Genomic DNA, 26,333 nt, shown 5'->3' on the forward strand with positions numbered 1-26,333 from the left:
CAACCTACCAGGACGCGCGCCGAGTTGGACTCGTCGACGGTCCAATATATGGAACAGATATTTTACGAGTATCACCCGTTAAGTCTTTATCATATCTGATTTTACGTGATTCAAATTTTTCAAGATACAAATATTATCAGATCAATTTACACTCGTGATTACTTCTTTTCTTTTTACAAGTTAGAGTAGAGAAACAAGTAAAGAAACTTAACCGCCGGGTCAGCGCGCCCGCAACGGCGCGAAAGCACAAGCTAAGATGAACCTAGGCTATAATTTTCATAAACATAAAGATTTGGCGGAATGATAGCTGAGCGCCGCCCGGCCGCCCAGTAAATGGTAAAAGGGCTTTTACTACTTAGAGCAAACTTTGACCATTTTAATATAACGTGTGATACTGAAAGATTTACACTACAATTGACAATACTTTTACTTATTTACACTACAATACTTTGTATATTGTACTTTAACTTAAGTTGCGAAGTTCGTACAACATTGAGCTAGATAGTGCGCCATCGACAGTGAGCCGCGCGTGCCGACTGTAGTAGGATGGTTTTTTAGCGCTAATTTCGGCCAGTACAGCACAAAATTCTTGAAACAAATGCGACGCATTTGAAATGCGTATTAAGTAACTTTTACTTGATCCAATTTTAACAAAAATTAGTTAGCTTAGCTTACTCATAGACTTCACATGGCCATGTGTATACGCAATACGTGTACTGCGTGACGCGCTTGTTTCACAAGTAGAATATATTTGTATCACGTTGCGACCCCCACGGTCGTTTCACTGTGGTCCTGACGCGACGATACAGGGGAGCCGCGCACTTCGTGCGCGGCGGGTCATACAACGTATGACAAGAATGTATTTTTTGCGCTGATTCCGAATCACCCCTCATGACGTGAAGTAAAATACTTTCCTGGAGAGTTATCAGTTATGGGAAAACTATTTTGGTCACGTGAAATACAGGCTAGTAAAACATTAACGGGTGATATTCGTAAAATGTCTGTTCCATCGACGAGTCCAACTCGGCGCTCGTCCTGGTAGGTTGTAAACCTACATGTAAAACACGAATTCGATTGTAATTAGATGTTAGAGTTAGGGTTGTGGTCGGGGTTATGGTTAGGGTTAGGATTGGGATTAGAGTATATGTAAAACCGTTTTGTTCCGCTGTAAAACCATAAAAACAAAAGTGAAGTGATAATTTTTGGGCGAGCGATTTAGTAAAAGCCAAAGGTTAACGGGTGATACTCGTAAAATATTTGTTTTAAATTCGCTGAAAAATAGTTTTCCCTGAAAATCGCTGAACCTCAGCGACCCAAACGGGTGTTAGTATTATCAGACAGTAAAAACTCTTCTTTCGACTGTTCCAAGTTTAAAGCGCCCGTAGTTGCCTTCCGCGAAAATCTCTTCCTGCTGCGCGATCTCGAGGAACACAAAGAATCTATCAAATCCTCGGACATAGTTCTTATTAGTGCTGGGGTAAACGACATGAGGAAAAATGGTGTGAACGCCCGAATTTTGCATGATCATGTCAGAAACTTTGTCGCACAGTATCCGAAAACCCAGTTTCTATTTGATTCCGTTACAAACGTGACCATGAATGCAGACCCGTACAATGTACTGAACCCGAACATTAACTTCTTCAATCAGCTTATGTTTAAATGCTCCCTTCGTCATGCCAACATACATCTGTTTGATAACTTATCGTTCGGATGGGGTCATCTAGCACGTGACGGCCTACACTTTAACTACAGCGGACAGAAAGTCACGTCTGATACCTGGGTCCATGTTGTATTAGTCTGCCTTGGACTTAGACGTGGCCCTTTACCACTACGTTATGACTTTGTGAAATTGCATGAAGAGTCTCAGTCCTGGAAATGAACGATAACTCCATTTAACAGAATAGTAAAGTTTCAAACTAGAGATCAAAGTATAAATCGTATGTGATCAAATATTTATTTAAGTCTTTAGAAATGCACTGAACACAAGAAACAAAATCAATTTCCAACAAAATAATACTTACTACAAACTTTATGCTCGGCCTTGTAACTTGATGCAAGAGTAGTGAATTTAATGTCTAATCTTTTTAGAGAGATAACGCCGATGATAAGGCGACTTACATTAAAAAGTAATTAGTACACGTAATTTGCCACACGCGATTCCGGTGCCATGTACTCGGCACTGAAATACATTGTACACACACTGCACTATGCAGATACACTGACAGACACACTGACTAGTGACTTACAACAACACAAGCTAGCTGTTGCCAAGTGCAACATAAAATGTCTGAATCTCTACGGTTGCTAGGTAACCAAAAAGTATTGTAAACACAGTTTTTCGTTTTTCAATTTTTCATTTTTGACGATAATCTCTCACACAGAACTGAAAGTTCTCGTTAGATTTATCAAATTAATTTTCTTATTTTTCTTACTTCTTCCTCTGTTTTCTCCTCCTCATTTTTCTTTCTCTCGGTATATCTATATAGACCGCAGGTATAAATACTTATCGGTGAATCTCGGTAATTGTAATCTTTAAATGTCAAGCTTACCTAAAGCGAAAGTTTGTGATAAATGTAACAAACGTATTCCAAAAAACACGCCTCTGCTTACTTGCTCACTTTGCAACGACACCAAGCATCCTAAATGTATGAGACTCTCGAAATCTGATTCCCTGCACATAATATCTTCAGGCTTTTCTTGGACCTGTTACGATTGTTTAGCTAGTGCCCTCCCTATCAATGCGTGCCATTCACCAGTCGAGAAGCCTGCATTCGGGCCTGTATTCAAAGTTAAATGCAATTCCTGTGCAGGATGGTGCTATTCACCAAAAAACCTAAGATATTGTAACTGGTGTGGAAAAAGTATACATTCCAAGTGTATGAAACACGAGTTAGGTTGTAAAACATGTTGTGAATCTATGATTCCTGGTTTCAACTACGAACCACACCATCTACTTGATGATTACAGCCACCTACATGACTTATTTTTTAATCCATATGATAGAGAAAACATTGCAAATGAAATAGGTAATCAACTTGATGATGAACAGGACAGGGAGTACTTTGATGAAATTTCAAATATACTGGTAGAATGTAGATATAAGGAACAGAAGCACGTACAGAACTCAGGAGCAAACGAGCTGAAATTATTTTCACTGAATATTCGATCGCTGATCAAGAATATTGAACACCTGCGAGAAAACATAGAAACATACTGCAAGTACGATGTCCTATGTCTGAATGAAACCAATCTCATTGAATCCAATTTGCCCAATGGCGTAACTGATATTTTACTCGAGGGTTTCCATGAACCTCTACTTAAGGGCCCAAACAGAACTTCGGGTCGGGGTGGTGGTCTTGCAATTTATATCAGTAAGCGAGTGTGTGAGTTTGAGAATATTGAACAATTTATTCCTAATCTCCGGGACGTAGATGAGATCACCAAATCGGCAGGTGAATTCATGTTAGTGAAAATTAACAACTGTAAAGGACTCAACAAAACCAAACTAATTGTTGACGTTTATAGGTCTCCATCACGTGACCCCGATAAGTTCATAGCTTTACTTGATTCGGTACTATTAAGCCTAGACCGTCACAACAGAAAACACATAATGTTTGCTGGAGATTTTAATTTAGACCTCATAAACCACAGCAACAATGTACATTGCCAAAATCTAGTGGACACCATGTCGAAATACGGTTTTTTTCAGCTTGTTGCACGACCAACACGAGTTACAAGTCACAGCAGGACCTTAATTGATCATGTCTACAGCAACGATGTTCAGCATACTCTCAGTTGCAATGTCCTGACAGTTGACATTTCAGACCATTTTGCCACCTTGACTACGATCTCTCTTGGTGATTTCTCTTACAGTCCTGCTACTGATCGATCCAAAACCGAACGATCACAAAAGCGTGATACACGTGCATTCAATGCCGCTAATAACTTAAAATTTTACGAACTGATCGACGCTGAAAATTGGGAGCAAATAACATCAAACATGGATGCTAATGAGCAGTATGATAAGTTCAACGAAATTTACAACAAGCACTATAACACCGCGTACCCAATCAAATCTAAGCATGTCAGAAGGATGAATGAAAGGAAAAACCCCAAGCCTTTTATTCTGCCGTGGCTTGAAGACGCGTGTGCTCGAAAAAACTTGATGTATTTTGAATCCACAGTTTGCCCCACACAGAAAAATGTTGCTACGTACAAAAAATTAAAAAAATTTTGTGAAAAACATATCAATCTAGCAAGGGACAAATACCACAAAAAATACTTTGAAGAATATCAGTACAATTCCAAGAAACAGTGGGAGATGATAAATAAACTTCTAGGCAGGAAAGCTAAGCAAAATTCCAAATTCAAATTGCGGAGAGATGATGGAAACTTGATAAATTCGAACCGCGATGTTGCTGAACATTTTAACACGTACTTTGCTAATATAGCAACTAGAATCAAAGAGCAGATCAGTGCGCGTACCACTTTCGACCCTGGCGGGCATGCAAGATATTTAGACAGCCAGGTTGAGGAGAGCATGTTCATCTCGCCCACTGATCCTGTCGAAATCCAACGAACAATCTGTACCTTGAAAAATAAGGCCACACAGGATGTAAAAGTTGAGCCGCTCAAGATTGCCAAGGATTGTCTTTAGTTTTGTGAAATACTCTCAAATGTAGTAAATTCTTCCTTCAATGAAGGCTGCTTTCCGACATCACTGAAAATTGCAAAGGTAGTTCCTATCCTTAAGGGAGGCTCAAAACTAGATGTGAAAAACTACAGACCAATATCATTGCTCTGCACCTTTTCAAAAATCTATGAGAAACTCATGCACAGAAGAGTCCTTGACTTCCTAGAGCGACATAGCACTTTATTTGAAGGACAATACGGTTTTCGGCCGGGTCGGTCGTGTGAACATGCGCTCCTCGATGCTACCAACACGATTAGACACAACCTCTCCAAAAAAGAGGTCTCTCTTCTCCTCCTACTTGATTTTAGCAAAGCGTTTGATGTAATTTCCCACGATATTCTCTTAGACAAACTGTATCATTATGGTATAAGAGGACTAGCACACCAATGGTTCAAGTCTTATCTAAGTTCCAGGAGTCAGTATGTTTCAATAGGGGGCACAAATTCTTCCTCACAGTCTATGAGACACGGAGTGCCGCAAGGCAGTATTCTAGGACCTTTACTTTTCATAATATATATCAATGACATGCCAAAAATCAAATCGTACGATAAATTTGTTTTATATGCTGACGACGCAAACATAATTATATCTGGTAAAAATCATCAAGAAATACTACAAAAGATGACAGAATTTTCTCCTTTATTGATAAACTGGGTAGATCAAAATGGTCTTTCGTTAAACCTTAAGAAAACGTGCTACATGCTCCTCTCACCCAACAGAACCTCAACACCTGACGTAAATATTCAAATTGCAGGCACCACTATTGAGCGAAAAACTGAGGCCCGATTTCTTGGCATAATTGTTGACGAAAAATTGACTTGGACCAGTCACATTACTGCTCTTAAAGCGAAAATGATGCGGTATATTGGTATTATGTACAAAATAAAAAGTCGGCTGCCGATTAAAGTTAGACTCCAGATATACCAAAGCTTTGTACAGTCTCATATAAACTATTGTTCATTGATATGGGGTTTTGCTGCAAAAAGCCATATAGATGCTTTATTCAGCAAACAGAAGCAAGGAATAAGGGCTATTATGCCTGGCTTCGTAAACTACTACTTTAAGGAAGGTGCCTTACCACAACACACAAAGCCATTTTTCAGTGAACATGAAATTCTCACTGTGCATGGTCTTATCGTTTACAACTCAATTATCTTGATGCATAAAGTTAAAAACATGCCACAATTAGTCCCCAAAAACATCTCTCAAGCTTTTCCCGCCGACATACCCACAAAACTTTCTGATCACACGTCAGCCTGCTCCTGGCTCCAGTTATACGGGAAAAGACACTTTCAAAACAGTATTTACTACAAGGGACCACTGCTCTCTGTCTTCGCAGACAAAGCAGACGTTACTACACTTCCGACATTATTTTCGATAAATCTGTTCAAGACTAGTGCCAAGAAAATGCTACTTAATCTTCAAAGTGATGGTGATGTTAACGAGTGGCAACCATTCCTACTGCACAATGTTCCTGGCCTAAGACAGTCTAGACGTGAAATTTAAACTTATAACATCATTAATCACTGATGGTAAAATTTTACACAAAATTTTAAAAACAATAGTCCAAGCTGTTCAGTGCAAGTCTAAACTTCTTAACCTATAGGATCGATATTATGGATGTGTAATATCATGTGTAGCGTGAAGCGTCGTGTTTTTTAAATCTGTAGTTCATAGTACTTCATGATCACAGTGTACTTTTTGATAACAGTGTGCAGTGCCCTTTCCAGAGGGTTTGTTTTAAAAAGAATTCTTTAATTTTCTTCTATTTTATATCTATTACTGTTTGTATTACAATTTTGAGTAAACATTAATCGAGTAAACCGCTCGATTCCCAATCAATCAATCAAATATTAGACCGCGTCGACGAGTCCAACTCTGCGCGCGTCTTGATAGCTTATAAACCTACAAGCCAAAGGGTGCAATATAAACTCAAAAATAGGGCCGCGCATTAGGATTGACGTGAAAGGTAACATAAACAAGCCGAAAATTATATAAACCTCCTATTTACTTCAGTAAAATAACACTGTCGATCGACAGTTCCGTGCGGCCAGTTACTTTTCCACATGTTCACCTTTTCCATTTCCCGTTCCAGCAGTTCAACTTTTCTTATCTGTGCCATGCCATTTAAGTATTTACCTATCTTTATTCTTCAATGAAACTAATCAATGAAACTAATAAATCAATGTTTTAGCTCATTTTACAAAGTCAAATATTTAAAACAATTAAAATTGTATAGTGCTCAATTTGTAAATGACCAGTTGATCTTTGCTATTGGAAGTTTGTCAAGGACTGGCAGCTAGCGGGGGCAAGGAATGCACGGGCTTAGGGGCTTTTGTGCACACCAGAACACTAGCTCGGTAGATTTTTGGAAACTAGAAGGACTGAAAACTAAAATTGTTTTTGATGGAGGCTGAGGCATCATTCTTGCTAGTGTACTGAGCGCTGCCCAGTAAATTTATAATTGCATTGTAGAACGATACCAGAAACGATGTGAGAAAGTTTTAATAAAATTATTGTATATTTACTTTTGAATTTAAAAAATCTAATTTGAGAATGAAGTTTAAAGAAATTTTAATTAGCACTGTATAGTTTAAGATATTTATAGCTTATTATAACCATTGATACAAAGGCCATAATCTTTCGCCAGCTCTCCAATATCCACCTTGAAAGCTTGAAGCTGCATTTTATATCCTTGAACTACACAATATAAACCAAAGAATGTTTTAGTGTAGACTTTTTGTCACAACAAGACTGCAACCTATAATAACAACTATAAACAGAACCCCTAATGTCTGCTTACAATTTTTCTTCTAGTCCTAATCTGAGCCTTGTCTCTATAAACTTAACTGAACTAGCGTTTCGGTGTGTGCAAAAGCTTCCAGGCACGCGCATTCCTTGCCCCGTTAGTTACCTGTCCTTCCAAAACCAAACTAGCAGTCAAGGACAAAAAGTCATACACCAAATGGGCATTATATTTTATGAATTGTTTTACATCTTTTTATTCTGTAAAAATGTGCTAAAATTAAATTTCTTGTTTCATTGAAAAATTTCTTGTTTCATTGAAAAGAAACACTACCAACAGTGGTGAATACAATTATTCACTTCGTTCAGCATCTGTTACCTGGGGATCCCAGGCTATAATGTTCATAAACATAGAGATTCGGCGGAATAACAGGCTGAGCGACGCCCAGTAAAGCATCTGTAGTTGTATCCTGTTGTTTAAGAACCACCTAGACCAAGCAAGAGAGAAGGGAGCCTCAACATGGCTCTCAACACTACCACTGATGGACCTTAACTATGTTCTGAACAGGCAGGAGTTCCAAGACAGCATACGCCTACGGTAGGGTTGGAAGATCCAAGGAATGCCTTCTAAATATGCTTGCAGAAATGTAAACAGTGTCTACCACGCCCTTGATTGTAAACTAGGTGGATACGTTTGCATGTGCCACAATTCCATAAGAAACACTGTAGTGGCGTAACAAAGGGCCCCGCTGATCCTCGCTGTGCAGGGGGGGGGGGGCATCTTAGGGGGGTGCAAAATCGTTGTTTGAATGTGGGACAATTTTGAAAAACTTAGGTATTAGCAAAACTGCACGTTTTGCTCTATAAGCACACTTTTTTAGAGATTTAACCAGCGTATCCTCTAAATCACCTTATTTGTTCAATTTTAGAGAGGGGTGCCAAAAGGGGAGGGGCGCCAACAGGGGGGGGGGGGCGCGTTTCCAGCGGGGGGACCAACACTCAACAGGCAACGTTACGCCACTGAGACACTGCTGCTTTCTTCCTCTGAAAAGCAAAGTGTAAAACCGTAAAGATAGAACCAGCACTCCTGACAGTCCAACCAAGCTCATTCTCAAGGAAGACCAACACCCAGGATGAAGCCCGTCTTGATGTTGCAGCTGTCGGACTGTTTGTATGAAGAGAGAGTACTTCAGTAAAGAGAAAGGATCCTTTGTCCCTCTAGTCTTCACAACCTCCAGAGGTATGGGACCGCTTTGCACTGTGTTTGTAGATCGTGTCTCTGAGATGATAGCTGACGCCTGATCACAAAAAGGAAGGCAAGAGCCAGGTCAAAAATCATATCAGAACATGATTCAGATTTGATCTATTAAGAAGTACACTCATTGCACTGAGTTGAATTAGAAGAAGATCAACGGCCCAGCATCTTGAACTGCAAGACGTTTCCTTCAACCTCATCCCTGAAAAGACGAGCTTTGAGGTCTCCTAGATTTGTTTATGTAAATTTTGTAGATATTTAACTGTACTATTTTGTATTGTATACAATTTTACGGACAGAATGATCCCAGGGGGGACTCCCAACCTACCGCTTCGGCGGGTAGTTGATGCACCATTCACTTTACTTTACTTTACTTTCACAAGCAAGAGCCACTTTGGTCTACTTGCTGTGTGGTGTAACGTTACCATTTGTTGCCACTGTTGAAATATTTTGGTGCCCCTACAAATATTTTTTAAGGTCTTTAAAAAAGGTCAGGTCTTTCTTTGGCACTCCCTCCAGCTTTAAGGAGCCCCCTGGAGTTTGTATATCTGGTTATTGTCGTTCACTGAAATTCCTGGCAATATAATAGTTATAGTGCGAGGTTACACATTGTGTGAATTTCAATCTGTTAAGGATTGTGATCCAGCTTTACAAGTTATTAATATGCCATGATTCACCATCTTTTGTTATTTACTGTCCTACTCAGTTTGTCAATTTAATGTGGTGAAAATCATACTAAACTAATGGTTTTTGTCAAAAATTGTAATGATATTATATATTTCAGGCTGCTTCAATGACCCAATCAGGAGAACTTGCTTCATATGACAGCTTGTAACAGCCCTCAACGTCTGCTTGTTTCTCCCTTGGTTAACCCATCAATAAGTCAAAATCGTGCAAAGGAGAATCGTCAACGCTTTAGAAAAATTGTTGATGAAATAAAAGAACTTATTTGTGATGGGGAATATTCAACTAATCAAGTGCTATCACAAGCAATTGCACATATTGCATTAAGCAAATTTGACGAAGAAATTCCAAAGAACAGCAATCTATCATTTTTCGATACAGAAGAGGTTCTCAAATCATTTAACTCCATTGGCTTTGGTGTAACTTCCCACGGAAAGATTGTCTACACCTCAAAAAATTTTCCCATCTTCTTTGGGACAAAAAACTGCTTCATGGGCAATCATGTGGGTTTGTTAGTAAGTAAGTCTCACGAGTTTATGTATCAGGTCTTCCACCATAGACATCAAGTTATATTATGCTCTTTGATTTGCCCAGGAAAAAGTGATACAAAATTCATTTTGAAAGGAAAGTTTTCCAAAGACAGCCATGGTAATGAACTTTTCCTTGCTGCAGCTGAAAAAGTGGAGCCCATACACAACACAATTACTTCACTGTTCACTGTACAAGAAATATTACTGGATGAGTCATTTTCATTCCTCAACAAAACATATACGTATCTGGACAAACTACTGGGATTTGAAGTTTATCACGAAAATGCTCTTGACTATGTTGTTGATGATGATCTGTTCTCCTGCTTTGGAAATATCAAGAATGATTTAACAAAATCAGGATACAAGGATACTGTAATCAGACACTACTGCTTGGATGGGTGTCTCTTATTTGTACACATCAGAATCTTTTCAGTGCAGTCAGCAAACGGTAATACAGTAATGGTATGTTTTTGTACCCCTTATGCTTTTGGAGTTGCTGACAATAATGCTGTACCAAATATTATCCAATATGGTATGAGGATGCTCAACAATACAGATGCATGGCTTGCTCATCTTCCTTGCCTTAATTCACTAAAAAGAAATTTCAAGTCTCCTTTTAAATTTGATTAAGGAAAACGCCTTTGCTTGCAGAGGTAGAATCTAAAGTGATCAATCACGTGTTTTTGATTTGAAACTATGTATATTATACGATTTTGCTACATTTTATTAAATTGGGCGAAAGGGTTAATGTTACATGAAGTTTACTTTAAAGTTTCATGAGATGATAACTTTAAATAGCCCATAGGTACAACCATCTCTCGATTTAAAAATTCATCCATGTTCAATAAAACTCATCCAAATTTAACTTAAAACCTTCTTTTCATATGAGACAGCTGGTTGTACGTAGCACATGATTATGTGTGTGAAATATTTTTAATCGTTATGTACCAAGTTATGTTCTTCCAGTGCTTTTTTCAGAGAGCTCTAGTCTCTGTTTCTGCACTTTTAGGAAAATTTAGTGATTTTCCTCTCCTTTTGACGTCAATAATAGATTTAGTTAATTATGGCATTTAAGATCTACTTTATATTTGGCACAGTCAAATTCACTCCACAATATATTCAACGGATATATTAATTCGGTTTTATCGGATATTTTAGAAAAGATCCAATAAATAAGGCCTACTGCATTTTTTGCCGTAAATACGATTCATTATTAAAATCTTAGTTCATACTGCAATAACTGCATGTAATTGGATAACACTTTGTTGTCCTTAGTTTGTACTGTAAGTACCTTTGCCCTAGGCTATCCATTATCGGTATGAAATTTTGTATCTAGATAAACAGATAAAGATTTAGGTTTTATCTAGATAAAACCGATAAAACCGATAATTTTCTGCTGAAGGCCAAAGCCAAAATGTTTTCAAAATTTCACAAAAAATAATTGTTGAGCTTTATGACTGTTTTACCAGTAATCTTGGTAAAGTACCACTTCCTTTCTTTTGAAAATACTAGAGCATCAGTTTTCTTCTCCGGGGAACAGTTGTGCACCAATTCTCTTTAAAATACTAGAGCATCAGTTTTCTTATCCTAAGAACAGGGGTGAACATTCTCCAGAAAACAGTATAGCGCTAGTTTCCTTCTCACTAAGAACAGTAGTGCACCAGTTCTCTTCAAAACAGTAGACCAACGGTTTTCTTCTCCTAAGAACAGTAGTGTACCAGTTCTCTTCAAAACAGTAGACCGCCGGTTTCCTTCTCCTGAGAACAGTAACGCACTATTTCTCTTCAAAACAGTAGACCAAAGGTTTCCTTATCCTGAGAACAGTAGTGTACTACCAGTTCTCTTCAAAACAGTAAAGCATTTAAAGTGATTCAGTGAACCGTTTCCTTATCCTGTGGATAACTTGGAGCAACAGATTCCTTCTCTTGAAGACAATGTTTCACCCCCAGAACACGTCCGGAATTCAATTGAGTGCCCTGCCGGTATTTTTGACTTCTGTTAACAGTACCATGCTTGTGCCCGTCTCCAGAATGGTTATAAGGTAAAACGCCAGCACCCTCTAGAGAACAATGTCAATAACCTTCTCTGGATTTCTGCAGTTCATACAGTTCTACAGGTAAACAAATGTAAATAAACATCTTAAGCTCACATCCAAGTAAACTACCCCTTCTATCATACTAGAAGACGTTTGGGACTGTTTCTTGGATAACTTGGGAACAGAGAGAGGCAAAACTACTAATATTTCTTTAAAATTTCACTGTATTGTGGCAGTATTTTCGGTAATTTCTAGTGAATTTTTATACCGATAAAAATATATTTTATCTAGATAAACAGATAACTTTTTTTAACGAATTATCGGAGATAATTATCGGTTACGATTATCGTAGTGGATAGCCTACGGAGTTTGCCCTAATTTGCCCTAATTTTTTCGGCCATATTGTAATAATTAGTTTTAAGTAAGATTTTATTAATAAAAGGATTCATGTCGAAAATTGAAAGACTTAACAGTTTTTTATACATAAAGATCTTGACCTCGGTAGGGATTATTCTTTGCTACCGTAATAAAAGTTTAGCGACGGTTTTCAATAATTGATCTATCTTCTACAAAATTCTGTAACTGAATTAATTTTCAGTAACATCTATATGACTTTATCTGTTTCACCAGATTTTAATTCCATGGTATTCATAGCACGTTTTTAATGTGTTAGTGTCAGGTATAGTCAGACATTCAGACATATAATTATATTAGATATAAGCAAACATACTCCCTGATTATTTAGTGTGTAGTAACATTTATCTTAAAGTTAAAAGCTTTTTCGCAATTCAGTGTACAGTCTAACCTCTATTTACCATGCCTTTCGGCGAAGGCATGATGTATTTAATGGTAAATAAAGGTATCATGAGTTATATGATATTATGCATGAAAAACGATTTGGGCGAAAGGAATTAAGGTAGTCCTGGTAATGTGAGGGACCTGGTAAATAGAAGCATGGTAAATAGAGGTGAACATATTGAATACCTTACTGTTTTCGATTATTAATCGAACTAGATCTTGGATTGTATTCTCTGAGCGATTCTCATTCAAACAAAGTTTGAGCCTAAAGATTTTACAAATTTTGTTATGTTAATCGGAAGATCATTGTTGATTCAGCTTACAAATAGGTGGATTATTACATAATGTATTAAAAGCTCTGAATAGGTTACAAGATCAAAGTATTCGGATATCTTGCTATTGGTGGTTTTCATGATTTTGTACACCCACTATGCCAATCAAACACCCCTGAGCTTATCCAAACACTGCCTTCAGTTGAAACAGATCCATGTTCTAACAATAAAATAAATATTTGCCAACACGCACGCCGTCCCACTTCACAATTTATATGAAGGAATATCTTCAAATTTAGGCCAAGAGAATGCTTTATATTTCATTTCTATTCAGTTGAAGAAGCTTTTAATTAAACTGCTATTATTTCGCTACCATACAATTTGTTGGAGACTGAATTGTTGAAAAATTGAGCTGATAATACTTCATGATGTGAAGGACATAGTTGCAACCTTTAATTTATATAATACCATTAATAGTGAGTCATTGTGTCAGATCTGTGAACATAAATATAGATATAACTGATTATATAATATTCATACTATAGCTACAATGCAATGATCGGACCCTGTTCATCAATTTGATCAAACGAAAGGAGTTTTAAATTTGTTAATTTTGATGGCACTTTGATTAAGCATGTTTGGAATGTTATGTTTCGTGTTATCTTTAGTATTCAAACAATTCTCTGATCTTTCATACAGTAATTGTATTTAGGTGCCAGTTCCAATAATATTATCACGGGAAAGATATGATCTCAAATAAAGTAAGAATTCAAAAATGTGTTTCAGTTTTTATTGTGATCTTTCTATCTTTATCTTGCAAGTGAATGTTTTTGTAGTGTTTTTGTTCTTCGTAATGGGCTCATAACAAGTTGCTTAGCACATGTATCCAAAGTGGCTGCTCTGTACTAGAAACAGTCAGCAGGTCATTGATGGATAACATTTTTGAGGTCTTCGCTATTTTTAAACAGGGTTTTCAACAAATAACTTGTTGATCCTTGAAACAAATTCGCAAAACCTCGCTTCTTATTTTGTAAATGAGTAACGACTGGTCTGTTGAGTACAGTGTACTGTAAAGTGTACTATAAAGTTTCATTAGAATTATTCTACATTCTCGGTCTTATAGGAAAGTTAGATATATCGGTCAGCAAAGTCAATGGCTGCAGTGGAAATTATGAAGAAGAGATTATCGTTAATCATCGGTCATTGATGCTAATTCTATATAATTTCGATGATAATTATTAAATTTAAATATTTGATTCAAAACGTTTCTTGTACACTCATTTACACGACAAAGTATAGAATTTTTGATTCAAATAGGGTTTTACAAGAGGGAGAATTACTGTAGTGTTTCAGTAGAATATGTAATTTGAAAATGTCTATCTTCCTAATAAATTATCTAGATTCCTAAAAATCTGCTTACCCACAGGGTTTTTTAATCTTCTTGTTATACTGATTCTGCGGTTTTGTATTTTTTTTTCTATCAGTATATTATGCCACCATCCATAAACTTGGTTATTGAAACTGGTCACTGTCACAGAAGGGGCAATACACATTTACACACTCAAAACTGGTATTACCTGGACCAAATTATAGCGTTTTATTCCGAGCAATTAATTTATTTGACCCTGCTGTGAAAGTACCCTACTTCGTCAAAAGTTCTCGAAAACATGATTTAAATTTGCTCAATATCTTGGACACTCTTGTTTTTACTCAAAACAACCCAAGTTTACTGATGGCTGCGCTGATAAAAACAGTTATTATTTTACTAACTGTGAAAGGCTTTATCAACTTGCAACAACGTAACGTTGTAACGTTGTAACGTTGTAACGTTGTAACGTTGTAACGTTGTGATTTTATGAAAACGATGATCTTTCATAATTTACACCTGTGTTTTATTTCTAAATTTTCAGTTTACAATTAAAAAATGTATCTATAATTGACTTCAAATTTCATTTGAACTTAAAATTTTATAATAAATCATTTAACATCTCTATTACATGTTAGATAAAGTTACTAAACCAGACAGTATTTGTTAGAAAGAGTGTGTAGGTACATGTAGGAACAGCTCAGAGTGATGCCCACCAGCACTGCTATCGCCAACAACCTCATCCGTGATGTCTGGAGGGACAACATGGAGGAAGAGTTTGAGAAGATCAGACAACTTATTCCAACCTACAACTATGTTTCAATAGGTAGATAACAAATTATGATATAATACACAAGATAGAAAATTCAAAAAAAAATATAAAGGCTTTTAATTATCTGGTAAATTTTTTGTCAAGACAATAGACAACATTTTTCGAATTACATATCTAGATAAAACAGACACATCAGACAATTTGGGGCGGCCAACCCCATCTTCATTTATTCCCCAATTTTTGGACAAATGGGCATGGGCTTAAAAACAGCTAAAACTTGAGTTATGATTAAAAAAATAAGCAACACCATCTTGTTCGCCGTCCTCTAATTAAAGTATAGCTATATTTCAGCTCAATAGAGCTGAGTATTAGAAATATTTACTCTTCCTTTTCTTCCCCTATCTCTCTCCTCCTTACATTATACATAATGTAGTGCTGGCCATTCCACAGATGCAGGCCGTGTTACATTTATACTTTGATATCGAACACAACAAATTTTGTCTATATAATTTGGAATTATTGTCTAGACAAACGGACAAAAATAGTTGTTGAATAGTCTAGACAATTTTATCTAGACATTGTATAGATAGAAACCCTAATATGAAGTTATCACGAAGTTATTTGGTTGCCTTTTGTACTGCTTATAATACATTTAATAACACGATAATCTCCTAATTTTAATAATATCCAGATACTGAATTTCCGGGAGTTGTGGCTCGGCCACTTGGTGAGTTCCGCAGCAACAACGACTACATGTACCAGCTCCTCAAAGTGAACGTGGACATGTTGAGGATCATACAGCTCGGTAAGTTGGAGTTGGAAATCATTTGAAAAATAAATGATATTGTTTGAGAAACCTGATGTTGGTATATCCCAGATCCGTGATACTAACTGCGATGGAATCCGTGATGTAGATTGTTGATATTAGGTTATTTTCGTGAATAAAGGTAACATAAGATTGCCAGGTATTACACTGGCAGACGAACAAGGAAAGCATCCCAAGGGTCCTTGCACCTGGCAGTTCAACTTCAAGTTCAGTCTAAACGAAGATATGTATGCCCAGGTTAGTTCAAAAGGGAGTTGATTAGGTCTTCATTAGTTGAATATATTGCTTTTTCAAAATGACGATCAAAATCTGATCTCGCTTGAAAGCTTAAAAAGATGCATTGTATTTGGGTCTTAAATCTAAACATTTTAAACCTCAGGACTCAATAGACTTGCTAAACAGATCTGGTATCCAATTCAAACGTCACGAAGAAGAAGGTATTGATGTGGATGACTTTGCTGAGCTGCTCATTCCATCCGGTCTGGTTCTGGTAGATACCCACTTCGTCAGTTTCCACTCGCCCTACGACTTTGGGTACCTGCTCAAAGTGCTGACCAACAGGAACCTCCCTGATGAAGAGGATGTTAGTATGATTCCTTTGTTAAAATTGTGTTTTCTTTCTTTCTGGGAAGATTGCAGGTTGCAGGTGCTCTAGCAATTGTCACTTGTAAACCAATTGGTTTAAACTCTTTTACGTGTATTAAGCAGTTACATCACTGCTTATAATGTGATAACATTATTTTCACAACTTTGAGTTGTGAAAATAGTTTTATCCAACGAGTTTGACGAGTTGGATAAAACGAGTTATATCCCGAGGTTTGACCGAGGGATATAACTCATGTTATCATATTATATAATATATAATAAGCAGTGATGTAAATGCATTCTCTGATGATCTACGAAATGATGCTAGCGAATGCAGCATTTACATCGGAAATTAACGACCGATAATATTACTATTGTAAGTTTATAACTTACCAGGACGCGCGCCGAGTTGGAATAATAATTGGAACAAATATTTTACGAGTATCACCCGTTAATATTACTACATATAACATTCAAGAGTCAAACTTTCTAGACGACACATCCTTATCTCTTAAAATTGTTACAAGTCGCTGAGATGTTGCAAATTATTTTAAAAACAGAAAGTGGCATTACTTATGTTCTGATAAATATTTTTGTTTCAAAATTTTACAGAATGTCAATAACAAGTAGTCAAACATTTGTGGCAAGTTTTGTGTGAGTGTGAGCTTCACTGAGCTTATTTGACCAATTTAAAATAATTAGCAACATCTCAGCGACCTGTAACATTTTTAAGAGATAAGGATGGACCAGGGAGATAACAATAGTTATCTCCCTCCTATTTACTTGTTAATCACAGCCTAAATGTAGTACCAGGGAGATAACAATAGTTATCTCCCTCCCAGTTATTGCACTCTATTAGCGTAAAAAGAGTGAGATAACAACTTTTACATTATGGACAGTTACATACTGATCATGAGAGAATTAAGTTTATCCTCCACTAATAATTATTAATGATTGTAACTACTTCACTTTTTTCAGGACTTCTTTGATCTTATGAGACTGTACTTTCCTATAGTGTACGACATAAAATATCTAATGAAGAGTTGTAAAACTTTGAAGGGCGGTTTGCAGGTAAATTGTGTAGTTGAAAGTATGACAAGTTAATCGTTAATAGTCGTTGTTCACTGCTTTAAATTAATCCTCAAGTGCCGGGATAGGAAATAACATAAATTTTTATCGATAGATCTGATTATTCCATATTTGCCTTTTTAATTAAAACAAGTTGCTTCATCATGACATTATAATCCTGTCTTTGTTATAAATGTTCAAGAGAAATGGTTTAACAGTTGTGTGCTCTCAGGAAACGGCAGATAGTCTAGAGGTCGAAAGAATTGGATCTCAACATCAAGCTGGATCTGATAGTCTTCTCACTTCAGCCACCTTCTTCAAGGTATCTGTAATTTCTCAGCTCATCTTCTCGCTTTCTTCTTCTCATTTCAATTTCCTTATTTTTTCCTGTAAATTTACATTTTTCAAAATCTCTAGAATCAATAAATAGAACACAAGAAATACGAACATAGTTGTATCCTAACCCCTAATTTCCTGCCACTAATCTCACCCAAGTAAATAGAACACAAGAAATACGAACATAGTCGTATCCTAACCCCTAATTTCCTGCCACTAATCTCACCCAATTCCAGATGAGACGGCTGTATTTCGAGGACTTCATAGAGAACGACAAGTATAGCGGTAGACTGTATGGTCTACAGGGGGGTAACGTTATTATGACTCACATGGATAACAGAATGCCACCAGTCTCCATGGTTCAACCCACAGATGAGATGGCTGCTATACTTGCTCAGTAAACTCTAGTAGAAATTTTTAAAGAAAGAAAAAAAAAACTTATAGGATGGAAATAACACTATTATATAGACACCCACATTTTATGCTATCATTTTTTAATTTAACAACCTAGGCTGAAATGATTAAATGTTATGCATCTTGAATGGCCATTTAGTTAGGGCAAGAATTGCTGTTTATGGGTCAATCTGTGAACAAATTCGTAACAAAGGTTTGTCTACAGGAATGTGTTGTCCATAGTCCCAGGAACCACCAAAAAAAACCGTCCAGCTGAAACTTTTGGGCAAACATTTTTATAGTCATTTTTCTCCAGGAACCCATACGCCCCACCCCTAATATTGGATATTCGGCTCCCGAAGGTCTTGCGATCTCCATAGGGGGTGCAAAATGACCGCAATGGCCACATTATGGCAGGCAAATGATAGTTTCAGAACGATTGGGGCTTTATTTTTCGAAATAAATGGAATTTTTCGAAATTTTTCTCAATTTTATTGAAATTTCGAAAAAAATACACCAAATTATTTTTAACGCTTATTTCAAATCTATTTCAAAACTCATCTACAAATAACAAATACAGTTAATCTAAAATGTGTATTCTCAGTAAATACCATGACAATTATTAATACACAGTTAATATTAATCAAAATTCGCTTGTTCTTCAGGTTCATCATGTCTAATGTTTGTGCAGTTCATACCATGGCAATGGCATCGTCCACAAGCTGGCAAACAATTGAAGCCATATTTCCTACATGAACATCTGAAAGTCAAACAGGCCTGTTCCACATCGACAGAACAGTTACAACATATAAGGTTCAAAATAGACTCTGGAGCAATTATAGCTTTTGTTGCAACTGGTTCGTAAGTGCCACCAGGAGCCAATTTCCAGCCGTAGTCAAGGGGATTCAGACTGTCAGCGTTAAGTATGACCCAGTTATGGTACTGTAAGTAAGCTCTAAGGATGTGCTCCGTTGCTGAAGCTATTGTTGGAGGTAGCCTATTCGGATTGAGACTCTTTTTCGCTACCATCCTATTGTATGCTAGGAATCTCAAAGCAGAAAGAGTCTTTTTCTTGTCACCATAAATGTACTGCAAGAAACAGAGGCCTGCCTCAATAATCTTTTCTTTTGATTCTCTCACCGAAAGTAATGTTGCCAACTGACCTTGCTCATCAAAGGTGAGAGCTTTCTTTAGCACTTTAACGTTGCTAAAATCAAACAGTCCACTGACGCTATCACAACCTGAAATACTATGAATAAGAAGAAGTATCTCCTTTTCTTTATGATCTAGATGACTTGATATTTCTTTGATTGAATATGTACCCTTCTTCGTTGTTAGATAAATATCATTGTGATGGTCACTGTTGAAAGGATGTACTAATAGACAAACTATATCGGTATCCTCTGCCTTCAATTCAACATCGCCAAGGAATGACATTTCCAATGTTTTCTTTGCAATTAAAGTATCAGCATCGTTACAAGCTCTGATCACTTCAATACCATTTACAGTAAAAAATGCTTGAGATAAGGTCGATAATTTCTTTTTTGTTATTGTTGTTGCTTAGAAATGTTGTTTTGGTGACAGTACAAAAGGTGGATTTCTTTACAGCAATATTAGCACAGAACGCTTTTACTCTCCTCTTGTGCTCGTGATCTTTAGTAGAAGGCTCATATCCATCAAAAATCACAGTAACTTCCCGATTTTTAGGGATAAGCTTTTAGTACTCCATTGCTACCTCACCATAATTGTCACACCCTTTAAATGAGCTTAGTTGGTGAATTAGCCAACCTCCATCAATGACTAGTGGGATCGTGAAGCTGCAAGATTTAAGTGTAGATTGGTTTATGTTTTTGAGGTAGCTACCAAGAGCAGCCTTATTAGATTTCCTCATCATCTGATATTGATCAAATAAGCTCATCGGCACCACAGTTAACTCGTATGTTAGGCATTCCTCTATTGAAGTCTCTCTATCAGCAACCAAGACTAGACGGTTAAAACACTTCAACGGATCGACTGCAACGCTTTTATTATTCACTTTAACCTGCTTTCTTAGTTGTGTCAAGTTCTTTGCTTTACCTTTGATATTTATCTTATCGATGAATGTCAACCCATCTAGCTCACGTTGAAGGACAGCCCCAACGGCCAAACATTCCTCGGGATTCACCTCATCGTTCCCAGACTGTGATATAAGACCAGTCGAAAAAGATATTAACTTAGTCTTATCTTCGGATTCTGTAAAGTCGACAGTAACTTTAAACCAAGTTAATAATTTTCCAAATACATCACAGTTTTTCTTGATTGATGACTTGGTAAGATCTGAGTGGATGGCAGCTTTAGTTGGTACTCCTCGCTTCGATGAATTAGCTAATGAATCTCCAAAAGACTGATTTATTAAAGCCATCTGATTCAGGGTGGCCACCCATCACTTGTGAGCGGACTCACGATTACGCATCCTTCCACTTGTTAATCCACCACTAGATTAAGCTGCCCTCATAAGACTCTGCTCTATGGAGAGGTCAGTCCACACCCCGGCCCACTCGTGGTCGTTGTAACAAACCGTGTGAAGCCCAGTTACTTTAAAGGTCTTTAAAAGCGCCCAATACTTGACTTCAAAAATAGCATCCTGCTCCAAATACAGTCTTAAAGCTTTTGCATACTGTCCCCTCCCAGCTGCTGCGAAGTAGGGCAGCATCAAAGCTACTGCTGATAAATGCATATTGTAGTCGTGCAACCTCTCTGCTCTTATTAAGTCCTTTACTAGTGTTATCATGTTGTGGTAAGTAACCCATAGAGCTGCTGTTCTACTGTTGGAAAACAGGTTCTTTAGAAGCAGAGTTATTTTCTCTGATAGATCCTGAATAGATTTAGTCTTAAAGTTAACACCTAGATTTCGTTCACACATTTGCATTTGTTGATGTAACCTTCCAAGTCTACTAGTTCATCGTCGTAAACTTCTTCCTCTATAATGAAACAACAAAGAGCGGCGTCGATCAGAAAGTGGGCTCTCAACGCTTTATAGTAAGACCCTCCATCCGATATAATATGCGTGACGTCTCCAGGATACACGAGTTTGATGAGCTCCTCTAAACCCGAGTCTGCCATTATATAGCCTATGCAGCCAAGAAAACTCTCGAGAGTGTGGAATCCCCCAACCCTGACCACAATAGGCATTCCAGTTTCCAGTACTATTCGGGTGGCCTTAATCCACAACGGCAAATCGAATGTGATTATCATTGGCTCACTGTAGGATAACTTAAGACATTCAACCAGAGTAGCTAGTAGTATGTACCGTCGAATAGCTGTCTGGGGGTTGGTCAATAATCTGAAGAAATTCTCTCATCACAATTTGTTCTTATCTGCTGTTGTTTGTTAGTTAACCTTGATATTTGTTGATAGTTGGATATTATCCGGTTTGAAGAGACAAGGACAAATGAAACAAGGAAGTTAGGAGTAAGGGCAAATTTTCGGCGTCAACGCCATCTTCAGGCTCAAATTATTTGTTATAACCCTTACTCCTAACTTCCTTGTTTCATTTGTCCTTGTCTCTTCAAACCGGATAATATCCAACTATCAGTATTTAAATCATGAGACTAATAAACAGCGAACTACTCCGTTATTTGATATTTGTTAATTGAAGTTATTTCCCGAGTAAGATTTGAAATAAGCGTTAAAAATAATTTGGTGTATTTTTTTCGAAATTTCAATAAAATTTCGAAAAATTTCGAAAAATTCCATTTATTTCGAAAAATAAAGCCCCAATCGTTCTGAAACTATCATTCGCCTGCCATAATGTGGCCATTGCGGTCATTTTGCACCCCCTATGGAGATCTCAAGACCCTCGGGAGCCGAATAACCAATATTAGGGGTGGGGCGTATGGGTTCCTGGAGAAAAATGACTATAAAAATTTTTGCCCAAAAGTTTCGGCTGGACGGTTTTTTTTGGTGGTTCCTGGGACTATGGACAACACATTCCTGTAGACAAACCTTTGTTACGAATTTGTTCACAGAAAAATCAACTCTTGCCCTAACTAATTGCATTGACCAACTATAATATCAATAAATTTTTACTCGTCTTTTACTAGGTCCCAATTGATTAGGAAAAGGATTCATGTTTAATTTTTCTAATATGATGTTATGCTCCTCACAGATTACGGTTTTCCTAAATTTTTTCCAACCTCCAATTTTTATGTTTTAAGTGTAGTAAATAAGATATATAATGTTATATCGCTGTTTTCTACGTCACTCATTATTCTATCACACGTTCAGGGTTTTCTATAAAATGGATACTTTAATTTATTAAAAAGTTAAAAGTTTTCACCCTAAATCGATAGAATCTATATGATATGATCGATCATGTCATATTATCTATCAAGATCGTGACTGGAATAACATCCGGAAATGTTGGCGATGATAATAAAAATTATTCATTATTATTAAATATTCATGTGGGTTGACGTTGCTGTGCAACTACATTATAAATAACAAAAAAAGAACATATTAAATTATAATAGAGATAATACGTCAGTCCTTCAAAAATATCTTCAAAATCAATATCTATTAACTCAAATGATCTCGTGTATGTATTTGTTTTTCTAATTCTATTTGAATACACAATTTCATTCACCAAATCTCCTTAAAACTCCAACATGTGTTTTATTTTTAACAAATCCTATAATTTTATCACAGTTTAAATACTAGATAAAGGTGCACCAATCAAGTTATTCGAACTTAAATTACTATTAATTAAATAATCAGCCAACACAATTAATAAACTTTCATTAAATTTTGAATTCTAACATTTCTTACACTCTCCAGGCATGGCCACCACTGAACAAATTTTCACGTTACTCAAAACTCTTTGCGAAACAAATGAAGACGATCTAAAAGCCGTTATGGTATTAAACATCAAGCAATACCAATCTACTCGCTCCACCCTAATCTCACCTCCCTCTGACTTCTCCCCCTCCAGTGATGCACGTGGTTTTGTATTCTGCTGTGTCGACGGTTTGAAACTCTTGTCCTCCACACTTCCCACAGCTCCTGGTCACATGTTTTCTGTAACCAATCAGAATACGTTTACCCAGGTTCTGCAGATGCTCTTTGGGTTTGGAGTGGCAGCGCTCTGTGACACTGGTGTTTGTCCTGTTTCTGTTCAGACTGAAGTTGAGAAATATGAGAGTTGTCCTGGTCAGAGGAATGTGGAGCTACAGGAAATTGTTCTTGTTATGCAGAGTTTTGTGGAAGATAATTTTTATGGGTCGCTGGTTTTGTCAAAGTATCTTGGTATTTTGATAGCAGCTTGTGTACAGATTTTATTTGGTCCAAATAATCCGGGGAGAGTTATCAAGCAGAACAAAAACCTATTGTTAGTGCAAAAAAGCAAGATTATTGACTCTAAAATTATCAAAAACTTCCTAGATGAACTGTTATACAAGTCTCCCAAAGTTGCCTCAGAGATCGTCAATCTTCAGCTCCCGAAAGGCACAGCAAAACCCCCTACTTGGCTACTAGCTGTAACCAATGATCTTATGAGACTACAAGTTTTACGTCCAAATGGAGTGCTGAATGTGGCTAGGCAACTGTTTGAGCATTACGGAAGTATTGTAACATACGAGGACCAGGATTTCTGTGATAAAGTATCAACGGTTATTGTCACTCCACCGAGAGTCAAACCGAAGGAATATTCCATCAACATCATTGAGCAAGTTTCTGTAATGTTAGAGGAGCTAACGAACTCAAAACTCAGGCAACAGTTCCTTCGTTTGTACAAGAATTTGGTTCATAAGCTAACTGCAGACAACCCGGATTTAGCATTCGATCTGTATTGGAGCAAAATATTTTCGCCTTGTATCACTTGGAACCTAAACACGAAAAACCCATCTATGAGTAAAACATTGTTAGGTGAGAAAGATGCCGAATCGTGGCTCAATCGACTCGAGACAATAGCAAATTCAGGCTTACTCCAAAACAACTTATCAGAAAAGATCTGCAATGAATTCCTCTCAGCCCTTTTATATCTTTATCATCACGTTTATCAAGGCATCTCCCCTCAGAAGACTGCATTATTGGCATTGGTAAAGGAGCTTTTAGGCTCCTCGTCATCTTGGCCAAATAAAATCATAGATTTTTTGTCCACTAACCTGAATGATAAACGAGAGGTTCTCTGGGGCAATGGACCTTCTGGTGGGTTTATGTTGATGTGTCAGTCTGGAAACTCCGCTCCTCGTTCGTCTGCCTTTTCCTTGGATCCTAACGATATCCTTGGAAGTAATGATAAGATTGTTGAGGTGACGATGAAGATCCTAAAATCTCTACCCTCCGGAAGAGATGATCAACTTTCTGACTTTTTCCTCCAACTGTTTCGTGATGTTATCTCTAGTGGGTCCGAACCAGAACAAGCTGAGAATTTCCTTGACGGTCCTGCTGATCTACATCAATTTCAGGTATCTCTGCGAAAAGGGTTGCTTTTAGATTTACTCTGCCAGACATTTGGTCAGAAACTGTTGAAAAATACTGCTCAGACCATTGCCCTTTTGAAACTGATAGTTGTACAGAAATCAGATAATCCAAGTTTGGAGAAGGATGAGGTTCTGTTGATCAGTTTTGGTATTTTGAGCACCTACATGCGGGATGAAATAACCTTATCTGAGTCAGATGAATCTGAAATTAAATCTCTTATAGGACCTCTTAACAAGATAAGTGAAACATCAGGAAACAGAGAAGTCGCTAAGTTATCCAACGATCTAAAAATCTGCATCGCCACCAAAATAAATCTTGACTCGTTACCCAATCTTCTCAAGAACCAAGGAGATGCAACTGCATCAACGTTAGGAAGTTTGCCAGATATTATAAAAGATTTGGGTGATCCTCTAATACCATCCCGTGCTCACGCTATCATACAACTTGGCAAACAATTTGCGGCCAAGAATCCTTTGGTCATGGAAAATGTTGAATTGCTTCAAAAAATTCTCATTGAAAACTTGACCCACGACGACAGTTATGTATTTTTAGCAGCGGTCAAATGTCTTGCTCAAATAAGTTGGTGTAACACCCAAAATATTCTGGACAGAATAACTTACGAAATTCAGAACACGTCTAGAAAGGAGGACGATAGGGCAAAGTGTATGGAGGTTCTGGTTAACATCATCAAAATAACAAATGAGATGCTCCCCAAATATGAATCTCAGATTTTCAACTGTCTACTGAAATGCGTGAACCACCAGCACAGCGAGATAATGAGGGTCTCCAGTTTAAGTTGTTTAGGTGAACTTTGTAAAATATGTAAACTTGGGATTCTTTGTCACATCCAAGAGATTATTGATGTCTGTGAAAGAACTTTGGTGGAGGATCAGAGCCCGCTTGCTAAAAAGGGAGCCATCCTCATAATCGCGAATTTCATAGAATCTCAAGATAAGTCATTGTTTCACGAGTTAGAGAGAGAAACCCTGAGAATATACAGACTATTGAAGAAAGTTACTGCGTCAAGATATGATGAAGAGGTTGAGCATCGTGCTCTTCAAGCTCTTGGAGTTTTGTCAGGCATTGTCCGGGAATTTATGTTTCCAAAGACGAAGATTCAGCATGATATCAAAATTTTATAATTTCTTGAATTCTCTTAATGTTTCATGTCATATTTAGATTTCATTCCCAATAGCGATCCATATTTGGGTCTCTATCTTAAGGGTACTGTGTTTTAACAGCATACTTGCAGACTATTTATAACTAACTATAAAACATTGTGTACCGACTACAGCAGACTGTTTTTAACTATTTATGAATTTTGTATTGACAAATTTTTAAACATCATGTACTGTTTTACTCCATTGAATAAAGTAATAAAATGTAGATCATCGGTTTAACTTTAAGGGTGTTATATCATCATTCATTTTTCTCTAACCGACATGACGTAAACAACAAAATTGATAAATTATATTACATTAATTATATTATGGCTTATTTTGGGTGTAGTAATTAA

The 26,333-nt window shown here is 37.0% G+C and overlaps 3 protein-coding genes across 4 annotated transcripts in view; 2 read left to right on the forward strand and 1 right to left on the reverse strand.

Moving 5' to 3' along the window:
• Positions 1–21,863, reverse strand: part of LOC134818943 (serine/threonine-protein phosphatase 2A 56 kDa regulatory subunit gamma isoform-like) — a 79,581-nt gene extending 57,718 nt beyond the window's left edge. The window contains exon 1 of one of the 2 annotated variants that reach the window (XM_063828676.1): positions 21,846–21,863. The gene's annotated coding sequence lies outside the window, so the exon portion shown is untranslated. Of the gene's footprint in view, positions 1–17,102; positions 17,113–21,845 lie in introns of those variants that run through there. The other variant, XM_063828677.1, reaches the window with a different exon arrangement.
• LOC134818947 (CCR4-NOT transcription complex subunit 7-like) lies at positions 15,029–18,464 on the forward strand. Its single transcript, XM_063828682.1, has 7 exons — positions 15,029–15,204; positions 15,842–15,955; positions 16,116–16,213; positions 16,356–16,559; positions 17,540–17,632; positions 17,862–17,951; positions 18,202–18,464. Exons 1-7 carry the CDS (start codon positions 15,087–15,089, stop codon positions 18,364–18,366), a joined length of 882 nt encoding a protein of 293 aa, XP_063684752.1. The 5' UTR covers positions 15,029–15,086; the 3' UTR covers positions 18,367–18,464.
• Positions 21,864–23,177: 1,314 nt separating the features above from the next.
• Positions 23,178–26,164, forward strand: LOC134817947 (transport and Golgi organization protein 6 homolog). The gene has a single exon (XM_063827328.1). It carries the CDS (start codon positions 23,251–23,253, stop codon positions 25,957–25,959), a length of 2,709 nt encoding a protein of 902 aa, XP_063683398.1. The 5' UTR covers positions 23,178–23,250; the 3' UTR covers positions 25,960–26,164.
• Positions 26,165–26,333: the final 169 nt, after the last annotated feature.

The sequence above is a fragment of the Bolinopsis microptera genome, chromosome 7 (assembly GCF_026151205.1).
Source record: "Bolinopsis microptera isolate Bmic1 chromosome 7, MBARI_Bmic_1.0, whole genome shotgun sequence".
NCBI classification, from domain to species: Eukaryota; Metazoa; Ctenophora; class Tentaculata; order Lobata; family Bolinopsidae; genus Bolinopsis; species Bolinopsis microptera.

Coding starts and splice junctions, on each gene's coding strand:
- LOC134818947 (XM_063828682.1), top strand. CDS start 15,087: ATGCCCACCAGCACTGCTATCGCCAACAACCTCATCCGTGATGTCTGG. Junction 17,633..17,861: donor CTTTGAAGGGCGGTTTGCAG/GTAAATTGTGTA, acceptor GTGTGCTCTCAG/GAAACGGCAGATAGTCTAGA. Junction 17,952..18,201: donor CTTCAGCCACCTTCTTCAAG/GTATCTGTAATT, acceptor ACCCAATTCCAG/ATGAGACGGCTGTATTTCGA.
- LOC134817947 (XM_063827328.1), top strand. CDS start 23,251: ATGGTATTAAACATCAAGCAATACCAATCTACTCGCTCCACCCTAATC.